Source organism: Mus musculus, chromosome 17 (assembly GCF_000001635.26).
Source record: "Mus musculus strain C57BL/6J chromosome 17, GRCm38.p6 C57BL/6J".
NCBI lineage: Eukaryota > Metazoa > Chordata > Mammalia > Rodentia > Muridae > Mus > Mus musculus.
Window position 1 is genome coordinate 14,090,159 of NC_000083.6, and position 19,675 is coordinate 14,109,833.

General features: G+C 44.1%; 1 protein-coding gene across 4 annotated transcripts; it reads right to left on the reverse strand.

Annotated features, from left to right (window-relative positions):
- Positions 1-11,658: 11,658 nt before the first annotated feature.
- On the reverse strand, positions 11,659-18,987 carry 4930488N24Rik (RIKEN cDNA 4930488N24 gene). Of its 4 annotated transcripts, none has more exons than XM_011246738.1 (5): positions 18,932-18,987; positions 17,067-17,181; positions 14,721-16,312; positions 13,874-14,011; positions 11,659-12,165 (listed from the first exon to the last, which is right to left on the reverse strand). In XM_011246738.1, exons 2-3 carry the CDS (start codon positions 17,167-17,169, stop codon positions 14,766-14,768), a joined length of 1,650 nt encoding a protein of 549 aa, XP_011245040.1. In that variant the 5' UTR covers positions 17,170-17,181; positions 18,932-18,987; the 3' UTR covers positions 11,659-12,165; positions 13,874-14,011; positions 14,721-14,765. The 4 variants fall into 4 exon arrangements, with proteins under 4 accessions (XP_011245040.1, XP_011245041.1, XP_011245039.1 ...); XM_011246739.3 differs by lacking the exon at positions 18,932-18,987 and adding an exon at positions 17,674-17,742; XM_011246737.1 differs by lacking the exon at positions 18,932-18,987 and adding an exon at positions 12,869-12,961 and having other exon boundaries at positions 17,067-17,376.
- Positions 18,988-19,675: the final 688 nt, after the last annotated feature.

The following is a 19,675-nucleotide window of genomic DNA, read 5'->3' on the forward strand; positions in this document are numbered from 1 at the left end:
TAGCTTAAGTTTTGTTTCATAGATTTGATCTGCTGCCCAACGTATCTTTAAAACTGGATCCTTAAGGATATAGCAAAAAGAGTAGTGGATTCTTTTTTTTTCCATTTTTTATTAGGTATTTATCTCATTTACATTTCCAATGCTATACCAAAAGTCCCCCATACCCACCCACCCCCACTCCCCTACCCACCCACTCCCCCTTTTTGGCCCTGGCGTTCCCCTGTACTGGGGCATATAAAGTTTGCAAGTCCAATGGGCCTCTCTTTCCAGTGATGGCCAACTAGGCCATCTTTTGATACATATGCAGCTAGAGTCAAGATCTCCGAGGTAATGGTTAGTTCATAATGTTGTTCCTCCTATAGGGTTGCAGATCCCTTTAGCTCCTTGGCTACTTTCTCTAGCTCCTCCATTGGGAACCCTGTGATCCATCCATTAGCTGACTGTGAGCATCCACTTCTGTGTTTGCTAGGCCCCGGCATAGTCTCACAAGAGAGAGCTACATCAGGGTCCTTTCAATAAAATCTTGCTAGTGTATGCAATGGTGTCAGCGTTTGGATGCTGATTATTGTGTGGATCCCTGGATATGGCAGTCTCTACATGGTCCATCCTTTCATCTCAGCTCCAAACTTTGTCCAATATATATAAAGAACTCAAGAAGGTAGACTCCATAAATTCAAATAACCCCATTAAAAAATGGGGCTCAGAACTGAACAAAGACTTCTCACCCGAGGAATACCGAATGGCAGAGAAGCACCTGAAAAAATGTTCAACATCCTTAATCAACAGGGAAATGCAAATCAAAACAACCCTGAGATTCCACCTCACACCAGTCAGAATGGCTAAGATCAAAAATTCAGGTGACAGCAGATGCTGGCGAGGACATGGAGAAAGAGGAACACTCCTCCATTGTTGGTGGGATTGCAAGCTTGTACAACCGCTCTGGAAATCAGTCTGGCGGTTCCTCAGAAAATTGGACATAGTACTACCGGAAGATCCAGCAATACCTCTTCTGGCATATACCCAGAAGATGCCCCAACCGGTAAAAAGGACACATGCTCAACTATATTCATAGCAGCCTTATTTATAAAGCCAGAAGCTGGAAAGAACCCAGATGCCCCTCAACAGAGGAATGGATACAGAAAATGTGGTACATTTACACAATGGAGTACTACTCAGCAATTAAAAAGAATGAATTTATGAAATTCCTAGCCAAATGGATAGACCTGGAGGGCATCATCCTGAGTGAGGTAACCCAATCACAAAGGAACTTTCACAATATGTACTCACTGATAAGTGGATATTAGCCCAGAAACTTAGGATACCCAAGATATAAGATATAATTTGCTAAACACATTAAACTCAAGAGAATGAAGACCAAAGTGTGGACACTTTGCCCCTTCTTAGAATAGGAAACAAAACACCCATGGAAGGAGTTACAGAGACAAAATTTGGAAGTGTGACGAAAGGATGGACCATCAAGTGATTGCCATATCCAGAGATCCATCCCATGATCAGCTTCCAAACGCTGACACCATTGCATACACTAGCAAGATTTTGCTGAAAGGACCCAGATATAGCTGTCTCTTGTGAGACTATGCCAGGGCCTAGCAAACACAGAAGTGGATGATCACAGTCAGCTATTGAATGGACCACAGGGCCCCCAATGGAGGAACTAGAGAAAGCACCCAAGGAACTAAAGGGAACTGCAACCCTATAGGTGGGACAACAATATGAACTAACCAGTACCCGGGAGCTCTGGTCTCTAGCTGCATATGTATCAAAAGATGGCCTAGTCGGCCATCACTGCAAAGAGAGGCCCATTGGACTTGCAAACTTTATATGCCCCAGTACAGGGGAACGCCAGGGCCAAAAAGGGGGAGTGGGTGGATAGGGGAGTGAGGGTGGGTGGGTATGGGGGACATTTGGTATAGCATTGGAAATGTAAATGAGCTAAATACCTAATAAAAAAATGGAAAAAAATAAAGCTCTACTATGTATATATATAAAAAAAAAAGAGGTGTCTTCTTTCTCCTACCTTAGTGTTACTGCCTTAGGCCCTGTTCACAGCCCCCAACCCTGCTCACAGACTGGGAGTTGAAAGCCCAGATGCCTAAAGGACAAATGTCCCTGCCTCAGGGAATTACATTGGAACAAAGTCTGTTCAGCAGGCCTTCAGTACTCTGTAACCTTGACTTCTGGTTTCTGCTAAGAGGCCTGAAACATTGGCCAACCCCACCAGGAGTGTCTGCTACTGACTCCAGGAAGGGACCAATGGGATGCAACTAAACCCAGCTGCACAGTACATTCTAGAGTTCCATAGGTATAGACACAAGAGTAGGTCAGGACAGAGACTTGGAGCCAAGGCAAAGAATGTTGCATGGAGCCACATGGAGGGTGAGCAGGTAAAGATCAAAGAAGAGTCAATAGCCCACAGCCTTGTAGCTGGTAGCTAGAATCTGCTTCTGTATGCTGGTTGGGGCTTTGTGCTGACAAATGATTCAGGAGACTTGGTCACATGTCCCTGAAAGTCAGCTTCTCCACATAGCACTTGAGACTACAAGATTAGTGCTTCATCTTCAACCTGATTTTGAGGCCTGAACCCGTCACAGATGGTCCCAGGGTAGTGCTCTTTTTGCAAGAAAGAATTAATAGGACAAATGCTGTCTTTCTGAAGATAAATGAAGGCAAGATTAAACACCACCAAGACGCAGCGTCTAAAATATGGGTAAATAGGCACCGGACTCAGAGTGACCATGTCTTCTGTTTCATGGTGCTAGGAATCAAATGCTGGACCATACTTGTGCTGAGCAAGTAGTGCCACTGAGCTACTTGCCAAGCCTGACAGCACCCTTATGATGGTCAGCAGCTCATAAGCAATGGCTTAATTTATTGGTCATTTCTGTGCTGCCTTCTGGCCCTAGCTTCCTCCTGGTGTGACCAATGTAATTTCTTTCTAGAAAGTTTTAAGGTTTCCTTTTCCCCAAAGCTTGTTGATTTGGAAGCTGGTTCTTTTGTGTCCTGACCCTATATGACCCCAATACCATATGTTCTGGCTTAGGGGCAGTTGACACATTGCCATCATGACATGAGGTCTACACTCGTCTATCCATTCCAGAGTGAAATGACCCAAGGTGCCAAGTTCCAGGAAGCTTGCTGCCCTCAGTGGTCATCCAGCTGATGACCATCTTTCATATCCCTGAGCTAACGACAACTCCATCACAGGTCCTGGGATGGATCCTATCTGTGGCGGGCTCATAGTGCCACTGATCTGCAGACATGTGATGCTATAAAGTGAAAGGGGAGAAGATCTCAATGACACATGGCAAATGTCTTCGTCAGCATGTTTTCAAAAGTGCAACCATGTCAATGTACTATTGGAACCCTAAAGCTTCATATCCATTGGTCTTGGAATAGTTGCCCTGCCTGTCCCCAGCCTCATGGCTTTTGGGTGGCCACCTCTATGAAACCTATGGTCAGAGACATTCTTAAGGCAAAGGAACTCGCATCAGAAGTGAAAAGTGGAGCAGGGTTCTGGCCTCCACTGACTAATGAGGTGGGGTCATCACTTCTGTGTAGTCACTCTTCTTGATGACCATGTCACAAAAACAGCCATCATTGCCTGCACACCCCATCCAGAGTTTCTCATCCCCCTAACCAGGACCTAACAGCAGGCTTTGGGGCTCCAGTCCCTGTGAATCCTGCAGAAATACTCCATGGCTGTAGCTGTACAACTGTGCTCCCAGGCAGTGTCTCTTGGCTGGACACCTAGCTGTAACTTCAGCCTGATTCTATCATAGGACCAGCAGACCAGTCAGTATGAGAGACCTGTTAACACAGTTCAAGCCTCTGTTCAGGGAACAGAGGGCCTGTGAGTGATGGCTTTCTCTCACCCGTCTCATAGACAAATATAGTAAGGAGACTCTGGGATTCTGCCTGTGCCCATCTTATGCCCACACTGTGCCCCCATTGCACCCTATTGAGAATAGGCTTGAGGAGAGCCTGGTCTCTAATATTCCTCTCCAATCCCTAAGGATCATGACCACAGTCTGCAGCTCTCCAAATCTCATGGCCAGAGAAACTTAGCATAGTTCCCCATGCCTCTCCACAGGCCCAGAGGAAGGACAGGAATAGGAGTTTTTAGGGGACTCACATGACTTCTCAGGGTCAGCCAATGGTCATGGTTCACAGACGCAGGACACAGATCCTGACCTCCATGCAGCCTTAGCTGCTGCATGTAGTCTTCCCCTCCCCTAGCCTGAAACCTGCTTGCTCAGGGGTGGAGCTTCCTGCTCATTCGTTCTGCCACGCCCACTGCTGGAACCTGAGGAGCCACACACGTGCACCTTTCTACTGGACCAGAGATTATTCGGCGGGAATCGGGTCCCCTCCCCCTTCCTTCATAACTAGTGTCGCAACAATAAAATTTGAGCCTTGATCAGAGTAACTGTCTTGGCTACATTCTTTTCTCTCGCCACCTAGCCCCTCTTCTCTTCCAGGTTTCCAAAATGCCTATCCAGGCTAGAACCCAGGTTGTGGTCTGCTGGCCGGACACAACAATTGGCGAACCAACGCGGGACTGAGAAACGGCAAAGGATTTTTGGAAGAGACGCTGCTGGCTCGGAGCTCCATAAAATAAAGGATAAAGGAAATTCATACCGGAGAAGGTATGGGCTAAGCTGAGACAGCGTTAAACCCGAGCGCTGGTTCAATTAGGTTCAGCAGTGAGGAGCTGGGTAATAGGCGGTAGGCCGTAGCTCTCCGAAGCTACATGAGGTGTGAGAAAAGAAAGGGTTTATTAAAAGGAATAGGCGGATTGCCCCAGTTAATAAAAAATGCATCATAAGGGAGGAAAATGTCCCAAAAAGCAGAGAGAAATTTCTCTCTGGGCCTTATAGCAGGAGTACTGTTCCCTTTTGTGTCTTGTCTAATGTCCGGTGCACCAATCTGTTCTCGTGTTCAATTCATGTATGTTCGTGTCCAGTCTGTATGAATGAATGTTCTATGTTTTGTGTTGGATAATAAAGATGGTATAAAAAACTTTATCTGCAAAGCCGAGAGCTGCCACGTGTTTCATCCAGGAATCAGACACGTGGTGGGAGGGCCCCTGCTGGAAAAACTGTTCGTTTTAGGAAATAAGGGCGAGTGCACAGCCTCTAAGTTTCAGAGTAAAAAAGCTAATAAATGGTTTATGATTAATGTGTTGGACAATGGTAAAGTGTTTTTTATTTTATGATTGTAGCTACAAAAATTAATATTCTCTGATTGGTCTAAATGTAACTGCTTCATTTGGTTCTTTTTTATTGGTAATGTGCTCTGAGTGTTTTCACAATCAGCTCATAAGTTGTTGGTTAAGATTAATAATTGTTACATTGCTACAGATGGTTAGTGTTAAATTTGATAACTCAAGTTTAGAGTCCTTCTGACACATGGCATAAGGCAGCCCAAGAGGCTGGGTCTCTAAAGATATTTCTAGTTTAGGTAATAATTAATGTGGTTCGTATCCTAAATAGTAAAATTTAAAATAAGATTTAAAGCAATGTCTCTTTATTAAAGCATTAAAGCTTGCTTTAATAGGTATTCATAGGTATTAATTGACATCCAAACTCCGTAATATGATAGTAATGCTTCTAATATTGATTTTAAAGATAATAAATTGTTTTAAACTTGGGTTTTGCTTTCCCAAGGTTATAGGTATTATCCTAACCTTGCACAAAAAACTTAAAAATTATGGTTAAAACTGCTATTGTTCCATTGACTGCAGCTTGCAGTTTGATTTCAAATTTAAGATCTTTAATTCACCTGTATACTGTAATTAAGATAATTACAAGAGTAATCATCTTATGAGAGCGCTCATACAGCTCACTTCATACAAAACTGTGACAGAGTTATCTAGTTATGTTTGTCTTTGTGAATAGATTAGACAAACAGTTTGGTTATAGTTGCTGCCTGGCAGGAAACTGTAGTACAGACAATTTTTTCACAACACTAAAGTTGTGAAAAACGTTTTAACTGTAAGTCATCTTAAGAAAGAGTATCAAAATTTAGAGGCGTAGACAGTTATATTGTTTCTCTAAAATCGGTCCTTATTACAGGAGGGCCAGGATGCTCAGATTAAAAAGTATTTTACGTTTGAGTCAATGCAGGGCTCTGGGCAGCCCCAGAGCGGCTTGTGGCCTTTCTTTTTTTTTGCAAACAGTGCCTGAGAAAGTTTTTTTCCCTGTGTTCAAGAGAATTTCTTTTTAACAGTGTTACAGATCTATTCAGATGTTTAAATAATGCTTAAATTCAAAGAGTTTTGCTTCTAGTGAACTGTAATCACTAGAAAATTTTGCCTCTAGGTATGGCTAATGTAACTTTACATTATGTAAGAAAAAATTTTATTGTTTCTGCTTCTATACAAGAAGCCAAGAGTTTTAATCTTTCAGTGTATATTGTTTCTTAAGTGAAAAGTATTTTATTAACTAATGCTTCTTAAAGTTTACCTTAAATCCTTGCTCTCACCCAAAAGATTCAGAGACAATATCCTTTTATTACTTAGGGTTTTAGTTTACTACAAAAGTTTCTACAAAAAATAAAGCTTTTATAATTGTTATTAATTGGTAATTAAAAATTGGTTGTGCCCAAAACAATTCTTTGGCCAAAAAGAAAACATTATTGTAAAGTATTTTTCTCATCCTCCCAGCCAATCGTTGGCCCATGTGGGCCCAACTAGCTTCTGTGGGGCGGAGTCTTAAGACACAGTTTTCCCTGTTCCAGCACAGATGATCTAGTTGTGTGCTGTAGATGGTGTTTTAAAATGCTGAACAATCAAACCTTAATTTGTATATTAATAGTCAATGCCATATCTCTGAGCTCGCAATTGCTTACATTGTTCATCCCTCAGATACTATTCTCAAATTTACAATTGCTTATGCATATTTCTAGTTAATAAATAAATTATGCTCATGTGACTCTTAATAACTTTTCAAGCCTTCTAGTTACAACTGCTCCTTAAGAAAATTGATTGAAAGTGCAATTAGTCACTGCCCCTTTACAGCCAAGTATTTAAATGTTTTGTCAACTAGTTATTAATTCAAAAGTTTAGGTATTGTAAAATTTTAAAACTTTAACTTCTTAAAAGACAAAAAGAGAGAAATTGTATCCCCGTGCATACTATTTAGTGCATTCCCATGCACACTATTGAAGTCTTACCTTTATTTTCAAAATCTAATATTTTAATGTCAAAGAGTTTAATAAATGCTTTATAGTATCTTAAAGGGATCTACTTATTGGCTTATAGATTAATCCTAAAACAGCTACCTTATTAGAAAAGGGAAAAACAGGTTTTCTCCACAGAACGCTGCAGAAGCATATTAGTAAATTCGTGTGACGAGCTGGTAGGTAAGTTGACTCATGTCCTGATTGAATTGACTAAAAAACTAAATTAAATTCATGTTTTAGATCCATCCTTACTTGTCATTTTTCCAGTTTAGACTAGCTTCTAGCCTTTTAACTTTATGGCAATACTACATCAGAGACTGTATATTCAGACTTAGTAAAATTAGTCATTTAATAGAGTCATAATGATTTTTCTCCTTTCTTCAGTGTGACCAGCCATTCTAACTCAATCTTAGACTGGTCCTAATATTCAGTCCAATGTTAGAGATTCCTATATTCTAAATTACCTAGCAAGTTAATTCAGAGCACATCCCCCACTTCCCCTAGATCCCTAACCTCAGAAGGATTGCTGGCCTTACAGCTAGTGGAAAAAACTATTAAAGAGCAATTGGTCACTTAATACATTGGTAAAATAGGAGGACCCCCTGACTAACGAATAGAAGGGTCCAGATCCAGTTCTAATTTGGGGTAGGGACTCAGTTTGTGTTTTTTCACTAGATGAAGATAGAGCGCAGTGGCTGCCAGATAAATTAATTTGTTAGATGAACACAGATTCTAAATCTTCTAAAGTATCACCTTGAGGACTAAAATTCCTCTTTTGCTTAAAAGTCGGCTTGAGGACTCAGGCTCCGAAAAAAGCTACTCTCTGAGCCAGCTCCCTACAGGAGGCCGGAGACTAGCCTCAGCTTTACAATTTGCATTTAAATAAAGTACCTAGAGTTCCCCAAAAGAAGTTCTGCTTTCCTACTTTCTCACTGTCCGAGATTTTGTCTTTCAAGCAGGTAAATCAACACTCTCGAAGCGAAGCGGACCAGCGGATGTGCATCCCCGCCCCCCTAGAGCACACAGGTGGCTGCTGTTATCTCCTTTCCAAGGACATTTCCAGCATGTGGCTTTCAGTCTGAGTTAAAAATTAGGTTTACCAAGAGGGCTAGAAAAGTAGATATTTCTATATTAATAAAGATTGGTTTTTATTTTGATAGACAGGCTTAGTCCCTTAGCTGACCTCTGGCTTTTCACCCTTGCTGTTACTGCAAGGTGTCCTTAGGCTGTGGAAAAAACAGGGATGAGGAGGAACGACTTCCAGCTCCTATTTTAGCCACAAATCATGGTGTTACTAACGACATAATTCTTGCTTAGGCTTTGCTAATTCTGAGGTTGATAATTCTCCTTTAGGAGCTGCACAGCACTCAGAACTGTGCATACTGGTTTGTGATTGTACAAATTCAGTATGGGCATCGCTTGGTGCAGAGGTACTGCAAGGGAAGGTCCGGCTTGACCATTTCTGAGTTTCCTGTGAGATAAACCCGGTTTAAAAGAGGTTGGTATCATATTTTGGTTAAAAATAAAAAATATTTTCCGGCTCTACCTCGCCTCCCCAAAAGATACCGAGAGCCACATGTGTGGGTTTTACCAGTACCCACGGGAGGAATCGGGTCCATGTCCACCCAAGCCAAGGTTAAAAGCCCACTCATCTACGGATGAGAAAATCATTTGATCACCTCAGTTAAGCGTTGCCTTATTTAACTTAATTAATAGGGGGGAGAGAGATTGGAGACGTACTATTGAAAGGGCAAGCCCTTCACTGCCTCCCACCCAAATAAAAAAGCCAATTGGCCTTGTACTACAAGAGCCGGTCGAACTCCTTCTCCCTGTTTCCCACCTATCATCCAAAAAAGCGGAGAAATATCAACTTAGTGTTATTATAGTGTATTTCACATTTGTTCAGTCAAACTTAGCCAGAGTTCCAACGCCCTACTTAAAATTCAACTAGAAAGTTACCTACCAAGTACTAATTAGCATTATAAAGTCAGAGCCTACAGCTCCAGGCTTTTCAGTTAGTTGTTCACTAAGATAAGAAAGGACAGTCTTAGCCTTATACAGTTTACCATAAGAAAAGTTAAGGAATCCCATGAAAGCAAGTTTTTTCTTTAGCCCTAGATTCCAGGCAGAACTATTGAGCATAGATAATTTTCCCCCCTCAGGCCAGCTTTTTCTTTTTTTAAATTTTGTTAATAAAAGGGAGGAGATGTAGTCTTCCCCTCCCCTAGCCTGAAACCTGCTTGCTCAGGGGTGGAGCTTCCTGCTCATTCGTTCTGCCACGCCCACTGCTGGAACCTGAGGAGCCACACACGTGCACCTTTCTACTGGACCAGAGATTATTCGGCGGGAATCGGGTCCCCTCCCCCTTCCTTCATAACTAGTGTCGCAACAATAAAATTTGAGCCTTGATCAGAGTAACTGTCTTGGCTACATTCTTTTCTCTCGCCACCTAGCCCCTCTTCTCTTCCAGGTTTCCAAAATGCCTTTCCAGGCTAGAACCCAGGTTGTGGTCTGCTGGCCGGACACAACAGCTGCACACACTAAGGATGAGCTGAGCTGGCCTCTGCTGCTCCAGAGAGTATTGTAAACCACAATTCTAGGCAATTCCTGAACCTAGTGGGGGACAACTGAGCACAAGACCCCTGCCTGCTCCCTGAGGACCAGAAGCCCCAGCTCGGTTCTTACTGCTCTATTCCCAAAGATAATTAAGAGCAGATGTAACAGCCAGCCGTGCTCTGGTGGGAAGGGCAGACAGGCATATCCAGGCCAAGAATGTACTGTTGCGTTGTAGGCCTATCTGTTCCTCACAGGCATACTTAGCTATGCTACCCAGCACTTACTCAGCTCTGTCTGGAGTGCTTTGGTCCCACAGGAGCTCTGTGGTGATGAGGACAATGACAAATCCAAGGACCTAGACCCTTGTCAAGCACCTGTCCACACTTGAGTTCTGCCGGGTGTCAACACTATGTGCAGCCATGTAAAACTGGGGACATTGACGACTTTCTTCATTGGGATCACTTGTGAACCCCAGGGCCAGATGACATGCTTGAGGCCAGGCAAGAATAAGGAGGAGCAAAGTGACCTTACATGAGCTTACAGGACAGGGGTCTAAGCGAGGGGAGGGACTAGCCCTAGCTCACACTCTTCAGGAACATATGTGTTGAGGGTAGGCATGCTGAACACATGCCCATGGTAGACTTCCAACATACTAATCAGTGAATGTCTACATTTGTGTACAAATGTGGTGTGTGTGTGTGTGTTTGTATGTATGAGTGTGATTGTGTGTGTTTGTGTGTGTGTGTATGTGTGTGTGTGTATGTATTTGTGTTCGTGGTGTCTGTATATGGAACTGCATGTTTGCCTGTGTGGGTGGGACATGACCTGACACCAGTGCTGCCACAAGCAGAGCCACCACAATTGGTACAGACCACACGTAACACCAGGGGTTTTTTTTTTTGTTTGTTTTGTTTTGTTTTGTTTTGTTTTGTTTTGTTTTACAAAGGTTTTCTAATGGAATATATTATGCCTCTCAATCAGGGCAGGTTCACATCATTTTGTACCAATGAGGAACACTGATCTTTTGGTCTTGCAGCTTGAGCCAGGCATGGGGGCTTGGTGCCTTTGCCTTTCTACAGTTCCCAGTCTGTTCTGTATCACCTTGTCCAGGGAACAGAACCCTCAACTCAACCAGCGCCCCAGTTTGAATCCTTGCACTAGCTGAAATCCTGGCTGAATATCCCAAAACCACCAGTTCTGACTGAGATGAGTATAACACAGAAGGCCTGGATGAGAAGAGGCTTCCACACCCAGCCAGCCAGTCTTGAGCTCCACTCTGACAAATGTTAAAGGGAGTCCAGATGTGGCCCGCCTACCAATGGGTGCAAGTTTGGCACAACTACCAAGAATCTGTGACAAGCAGTGGCATACAAACCTCCTCTTGTCCAAGTAAACTGACATCAAGTACTTCTTTGTACCTTAGGCAGTAAAGAATCCTGAGGGCTCCATGGAAAGATAAATGTACCTATACCTTCCCAGAGCTGATGATCTGCACCTGCTTAATGGCCCCTGGACCTTCTTGACTAAGGTGAGGAGAGGAGACCCCAAACAGCCCTATCCTCTGCACCAGCAACACTGTCCTGCCAGGTGGAGGCAGCCTCCAAAGCCTGAGAAGTGGGCTCTGTGTTCTTTCCCATTGCATCCAATGGGGTCTTGTTTGCATAGCCAGTGGCAGTGTCTCCTGTGGGACTGAGCCATGCTGCTAGGGAAACCTCTGTGTTGTTTACAGTACTTCTAAGCTAGACTTTGGAAGAGGAACTAGAGATTTGTGATTTGGAGATCCTGCAGTAGCCTGCTCTGGGTCTGTGGAACCTAGGATGGCTTTGCAGTCATAGGGCTCCCTCTAATGCCCAAGACCCACCATGACACATTCTCCAGAAAAAAAGCAGGAGTCCAAGCGACTTCAGGGCTAACATTGACTCTTGTTTCTCTCAGATACTTTTGCTCCTGAGAATCCCAGGAGCTGAGAGCCAGGGACAGGAAGAATTGGACCTTCCCCATGCCAAACTAGTGTCAGAGCTGGTTCCCCATCTCCTATCAGTGGGCAGACAAAACAGAATGATATGGTGGGAAGATGGTTTGAGGGGAAAGAACTGCCTTGCCAGACATGGACAAAGACTGGTGGTGCTAGAATGCTAGCAAGCCACCTTCAGGGCTGGCTGGCATAGACGGGATGGCTGTACAGATCTTTGCTACACCACAATGTCCTGCAGGAGTGGGTCTTCACCTGGCTAGTACAGGGAGAGGAAGCTTAGGAACTTCATTCCATGGAGAGGAGTTAACTTCTTGAAAACCAGCAGCTCCACCAGTGTGCAGCCTCAGATGTCACTGTGCGAGGTAGTCATGAGCTGTCTGGATGACTAGGCAGACATACTGGTCACCTATGTGGTTGTCCTCTGCCTCCCCAACCTGCAGAGAGATATAAGAGTGTGCTGGGAGTCCTCCTGCATATGTGCTTTCAGTGCTCCTACAGCCACAGAAGCCAGCTCTACCCAGACAGTTCTAATTCTGGCATAGTCTATCTATCCTGGGTCTGATAGGCCATCCTGTTGGTTTGCCCTGTCTTAGCTCTCACAACACACTTCCCTGAATTTAACCTCTGTAAATTCAACCTGTTGTTTCCTTCAACCATCCCAGTATTCATCAGCTCCATATCCCACCCTACCTTAGAATCACTGATAATTCTGATACTTTAGGGTTTTTTCCAGGCTGGGCCGTGGGCTCTTGTGTAGCTCTGAAACATCCTAGATGTTCTAGGCATTCTCCATGCATTGGTATATGACTTCTTTGGGTCCCCACTGGAACCAAGGGATGCTGGCCAGATAAGAATTCTCTCCCCACTGTCGTCTTTTTGCACTTATATCTTTCAGAAATGGCTCTGGATGTGGTCACCATACACTACCCTGGAAGCATCTGAGAATTTAAGGAGGGCCACCTTTGACCTAAACTTCTACACTGACTGTCTGGGTTCCATCAGCTGACAGTTGTTCCACATTGATGGGCAAACTTATGCTTTTCAGCCATGACAGACTTAGCCGTGACAGACTTTAGGTTCTGCTCTGAAGACCCTACACATACCACAGGTAGTAGAGTCATGCACATTGTACTCTACCTAGGTTTCACAGGGCCTCTAGTGTAGTCTCTCTGGTGCCCTATGTTGGTGGGAACTCAAGTTTCATAGGTCCTGAGGTGTCTGGTAGCAGCCCTTTAAAATAAGAGGTAAAGAAAAGTGGAAATAATATCCTGCTGTTTTGCACGGCCACCACTGGAGGGTGCAACACTGCTATGCCCCTGGCGAGACACTCAACAAGTCCACTCACTAAGGCTCTGATACTGAAGCAGAGAAGCACTGCTAAACCCAGTGTTCCCAAGAACCGAGCTGTCCCTCCAGGACTCCCTGTAAAGGTTTTTTATTCTTTACAGAGGCTGGGTGGATACCACTCTGCAGCTGAGCAGGCCAAGGTACTCTTATCTGTCAAGCTATGTGGGTTGATGCAGAACACAAAGGCATGGCCTACTCTGGCCATAGCTCATACAGGTCACTCCCAGGCTTTGCAGTGTTGGGGTTGGTGTTGGTGAGCACCCTTGGACTTGAGTCCTTCTGTCTCTGGTCCCACTGGTGCCACTATGTTAATTCCCTCATGTCCTCCCTGGTTATGGGGCAGGGGAGGAGCACACATCTGTAGCTGCACGGTCTCTGCTGTCCCTATCCAGACAGTGGCTGGGAAAGACCAGGAACTCAGTGGCTGAGCAGGGAACAAAGGTCAGGGCCACAGTGCCGGGTGTGTGAAGACTGCTAGAATGAAAGCAAGCAATACCACCATGCTCAGGCAGGATGCAAGGCCAGGAGCACTGTGTGCCTTGACAGAAACATATGAGACCCTGACTCCCAAAAAATGCTCCTTCAGACCTGCTACATCAACAGCTTTGAAGAAGGTGTTCCTCATTAAGAACATACCATGCTCTTGCTTCTGTCATCTAGTTCAGTCTCCCAGAAATAGACCCTTCAGGAATATTGATATGTCTCCTATGAATGTTAATATTCATTGAAATCATGTTTAGAATTGGTTCTCCGTGTGCTATCTGTTTCCAGAAATAGTCTGTCAGAAATACTTACATAGACAGGGAAGCCAGGGGGTTTGCTGCTGCCGCTGCCGCTGCCTCTGCTGCTATAGCTTCTACAACTGTCTTTTTCTAGGGTGTTTCAAATAGCCTCCTCTTTATACTCACGATGTGAAAAAGTTCCCAGATGACACTGTGAAAGAGACAAAATAATTTATTCTAGACAAAAGAAATACTGAGGTAGAATTCTTAGAATACCGTGTGGGGCTTTGACTAGCCTTAGTATTAAATGTCTTTTTTTTTTCTTCTACGTCACAATTACAAGGAGAAATCACTTAGAAGGGTTTCCTATAAAAATGTATACATCACTAGGTCTTAGGAGCAAAAGAACAATCAGTGTGCACAAACCTATGCATGCATGCAGGAGTCTGACCATTGTCAATAACCAGCAAACTATGCTGTTGATACTTATTCAATGACATTGCTTGTTATTAGTTCTGAAGCTTACTCAGTGTGATGTTATTTTAAAAATGTAACAATCTGCTCTTCAGCTTTTGTGATTGATTGGCAAATTGCTAGGGCCAGTATTGCCTGAGAGAGTCCATGAACCAATAGCCCTCTAGTCCTCACCCTGTGGGAGCTACTTTCTTTAGGGAACATGGAGTCCAGGGGAGGAGATGGGGTCAGCAAGACACCTGTGTTGAGTGGGGTAGAAATCATTCATATTGAGTCCCTGCTGGAAAGAGGAGAAATTCAGAAGAGGGAGAAGGCTTAGGGTTGAGGAAGAATTGTAAAGTACTTAGAGAAGGTAAGAAGGTAAGAATTGGGCGTGGAAAATGGAAACTGGAGACAGAGGAGGGACCACCACACAGCAAACTGGGAGGGTCAAAACACAAAGGTACCTGGGCCCTGCCTGCTGCTGTGTCTCTGGAATTTCTCTCTGTGCCTCATTTCTGGGGAGAGACTCTCCTCTGCCCCAGCCGAGGTGTTTTTCTTGATGGAATGCAGCAACACAGCGTCCTGATGGCATTACCCACCCTCCTTGTCCATCGCATGATGCCTCTGCGCCAGCCCCTGCTGCAGATGGGCTTAGCCTCTGCTAGGGCACTGTGGGAGAGATTCTCTTCTCTCTTCTCACTGACGCTCTCTTCACTTATGCTGCTTGTTGAAAGCATGCAGGGGAAACTCATGGCACGTATGTGGTGTTGGTCCTGTGTGGGTGTCATCTGGTTTGGCCGGAAGACAAGGCCATGCCCAGTGGATCTTCTGCCTGCTCTTTGCCTAACCTTCTGGCCATAGGCTGGCACTTGACCAATGGAGGGTGGCCAGACCGATCTGCCAAGGATGGGAGCACTTCCACTCCTCTTAATTTTTAAACATGAAGTAGCACCAGCATCCATGGAAGGGAATGGGGCCTTAACTTGACTCACTGTTGGAGCCTGGGTTGAGCGGACTTCCCTCTGGAGAGCCTGCTCTTCTAGTAAATAATATGCAGCCGACATTTCATTAAATTTTTCTTTAGTGAGTGATTCTCTAATATCTTTTGGTTGGAACCCAATATACTGCATCGCATCTACAATGTCAGGATCTGGTCTGACAGGGAACGGTTCCTCGTGAATATTTTTTAATCCTTTCCAGTAGCCTTTTATCCAGGGATGCTTCATTACTTCTGTGACTGTCGGCCTATATTTGGGGTTTACTGTCATTAGGAGGCTCAACAGGTCTTCCAGCTCGTCGGACACCCCACAGGGGGCGGGGTATACACCTGCCAGTATCTGCCTTTGCAGCTCAGGTATGGTGACTGAGTCGAATGGGACCTTTCCAACAACCATGTAATATAATATCACTCCTAAAGCCCATAGGTCACTTTTTGTGCCATCATATCTTTCCCAGAGGAATAACTCAGGAGCACCAAAAGCGTAAGCACCACAGGGCTCGTCCAACAAATCTCCGGGTTTGACTTGGGTACTAAGCCCAAAGTCGATTATTTTGATGCTCCCCTTGTTATCAATCATGATATTATCAGGTTTTAAGTCCCTATGCACTATCCCATGTCTGTGGCAGTAGCTCACTGCCGACAGTATTTGTAAAAATATTTGTCGGGCTTCATCCTCCTCTATGTGGCCAGAATTTTTTATGTATTCATAAAGTTCTTGGCCTTCAACCAGTTCCATGATGAGGTATCCCCTTTTTTTAGTCTCAATCACTTGGAGAAGTGAGACAATATTGGGGTGTTTGATCTTTTTCATTATATTGGTCTCCTCCATGGCTGGCTGAAACCAGGGCTTGTTCTTTGCAAGAACTTTGATGGCCACAGGTGTGCCTGTGAGCCGGTGCTGGGCCAGGAGAACTTTGGCGTGAGTCCCATGTCCTATAGTTCTTACAACATTATATTGGGAGTACAACTCTCGGTCCTCAGGGTTACTCGGCTGAGGGCTGGGAGGTGGTAACTCCTCTTCAATATGTGCAGGCATTGAATCACTACTAGTGGAACCTGAAAATAACATAAAAAGAATAAAATCAAAATAATGAAAAAGATGTAGGAAAATAGAAACTAAAATTACTACAAGTGCTACCTAAAATAAACAAAGAAAGGGTGCTTGAAATAAAGGTAAGTAAAAGTTAGAGACCTAGAATAAAAACTATGAAAAAAATAAGGGGGAAAAGCTAAAGTCAAAAAATCTTAAGTAAAACCCAACCAAAAAACCAACCCCAAAGTAGAAAGCAAAGAGCACACACATACTAAATACAGATGATGAAACTATAATCATAAGACAGTGGGGCTGGGAGGGCTACAGCTGATCAATATTATGAGTGGACGTTGATTGAAAAGAAATCATATGAAATAAATGAGAGGAGAAAGAATTAGTATAAGACAAAACAGATATATATGCCCCAGCACTTCAGAGAAATTCCATTTCATTTCAGGACCTCGTCGTTCACAGCAAAACCATACTTCCCAAGAGCAAAATATTGAAAATTAAAATTTAATAACCATAAACAATAAGAAAGGTAAATAACAGTGAATATTAAACCTAAAACCAATTCCAAAATGCCATAGACTCAACTTGAGTGGCCAAGGCCACAGCTGCTTTTTACCTGATCAAGACCCTGAGAATGAGGCCACACAGTGTTAATGACACTTGAGTGGCTTTCAGTGTAGCCCTGAGACCATTCCAGCCTGCATCCAGGAATTCAGATTAGCATTGGCCAGGTCAGGCTCTTTGCTACCTGGTCCTTGGGCTCACCTCCACTGTCGTTCCATGTGTCCTGGATGCTGCAGCTGCTCCAGGAATCACTAGATGTCCTCCCACTGAAACTCTCGGTCCCTGTGGGCTCATTCCCAGGCATCTCAAATACTGTCTGATGGAAAAAACAAAATATCACAAAGGGGAAATATGTATAAATTATAAGCCAATGATAACATGTAGGGACTACGTCGAGAAACAGGAACAATGTAAAAATAGGAAACCAGAGTACATTGAAAATGGAGATATTCTTGACCAGCCCAAAATGCAAAATTAAATAATCAAAACAATAAAATACCATGGGAGAAAATAAAACCGACCACAATAAAACAAAAGCACCCATCCAAACAAATAAAATCAAAACACCAACACTCAGGAAGCAAACAGTCAGTGGCCTTGAAAATACAGGGCCCAATGCTATCTCTTAAACTCAAACCAAAATCAACCAATCAATAAATAAACAGCCAGCCATCCACATAGGCATTTAATCTGAGATTATGGGGTTGGCATATAAAATCTCTGGGAGCCACTGGTCAGCCAGGCCAGAGACTTGGCCAGCTTCAGGCCAGTGAGTGAGCCTGTCTTGAAAATAAGGTTGATGGCCTACCTTAAGAACAGCAGCCGGTCACACAATATGTATTCACTGATAAGTGGATATTAGCCCCAAACCTAGGATACCCAAGATATAAGATATAATTTGCTAAACACATGAAACTCAAGAAGAATGAAGACTGAAGTGTGGACACTATGCCCCTCCTTAGAAATGGGAACAAAACACCCATGGAAGGAGTTACAGAGACAAAGTTTGGAGCTGAGATGAAAGGATGGACCATGTAGAGACTGCCATATCCAGGGATCCACCCCATAATCAGCATCCAAACGCTGACACCATTGCATACACTAGCAAGATTTTATTGAAAGGACCCAGATGTAGCTGTCTCTTGTGAGACTATGCCGGGGCCTAGCAAACACAGAAGTGGATGCTCACAGTCAGCTAATGGATGGATCATAGGGCTCCCAATGGAGGAGCTAGAGAAAGTAGCCAAGGAGCTAAAGGGATCTGCAACCCTATAGGTGGAACAACATTATGAACTAATGAGTACCCCGGAGCTCTTGACTCTAGCTGCATATATATCAAAAGATGGCCTAGTCGGCCATCACTGGAAAGAGATGCCCATTGGACTTGCAAACTTTATATGCCCCAGAACAGGGGAACGCCAGGGCCAAAAAGGGGGAGTGGGTGGGCAGGGGAGTGGGGGTGGGTGGATATGGGGGACTTTTGGTATAGCATTGGAAATGTAAATGAGTTAAATACCTAATAAAAAATGGAAAAAAAAAAAAAAAAAAAAGAACAGCAGCCGGGCTGGCTACTGGCCTCTACACTCTCTTGCACCAAGGTGCAGGTAACACAGATGCGGGAGGGAAAGGGTGATGGGCACGGGAGTACAAACACACTCACGTGTGCGACAGCACACAAGCACACACAAATACACAATAGTGATCTTATACACTCACACACAGGAACACATGCATACAAACTCTTACACAAAACCAGAATTGCACTACACACAATCACAAAGGAACAGGTACACACATACTTACACACAAGCAAACATGTAAGCACACACTACACTTGCACACAGGAAAAGGCAGACACAAACACAAACCGGGAAACTCACATACTCCTACATACACTGACACACTCACAGGAACTAGTATACACACACTCACACACAAGTAAATTGTAATCAACCACACTCCTACACACACTCATACATACACATCTACACAGCACACTTACAAACCAATACAACCACACACAGCTCACTAGATACAATAAAGTCGCAGAGGGCACCACTCCACACCTCCTCTCAATGCACTCAAAGAAATTCAGGCTTGGCCACAGCTTAACATCTGTTGCCGGGAGAGCATCACAATCTCTCCTCACAAGGTCATAATAGGACCTGTTATGACATGGTTGGAAGGACTGCAAGGCTCTGGCTTAGCTTGGCTATGGAGTGTGACATTAGGCTCTTTGAAAGCAAGGTCTCTAGGATGCTTTGCTGTCATTGGTATTGGTTAGAATGTTTGCTGTGCCTCCTTTTACAAAGCCCTTATAAGTTGATGCTGTGTGTCAACTTCTCTTTGTATTTTGACTGAATAACCTCAAGCTGACGCTCCACTTTAACTTTCAAGACTAAGCTTTCTTTCTAAACCAAGCAACCAGGGAAGATACTGTTCTCATAATTCCTCAGAAAGGCTCTAGGTTCTCCTGAGACAGGGCAGCACTTTTTAGGCAGAGCACTTCCCTCCCAAGGTGAGGACTTGAATTTGAATCCCCAGAACCCACATCAAAGTGGGGTGCAACAGCAAAGTCCATAAGCTCAGCATCCCTGGGGTGGGGGTGGGGATGGGAATGGGAGACAGGGATGTGCAAGTGTGAAGACCTATCCGGAAGATGGCCTCTGACAGAACATAAGCATAGGGATATGCATGTACACCTAGGCACACAACGGGGCATGCATACACATGCAAACACCCTCTCCCGCACAGGGGTTGACATGGTGTATAGAAAACCAAATCCATACTGAGTATAGGACTCACTCTAG

Bases quoted from the DNA above. Each gene is read 5' to 3' on its own strand.
- 4930488N24Rik (XM_011246736.1), bottom strand. From the start codon at position 17,367: ATGGTATTTTATTGTTTTGATTATTTAATTTTGCATTTTGGGCTGGTC. The intron at 16,313-17,066 runs GTGAGCCCAAGG...TGTTATTTTCAG, and splicing joins CACATGGAACGACAGTGGAG to GTTCCACTAGTAGTGATTCA.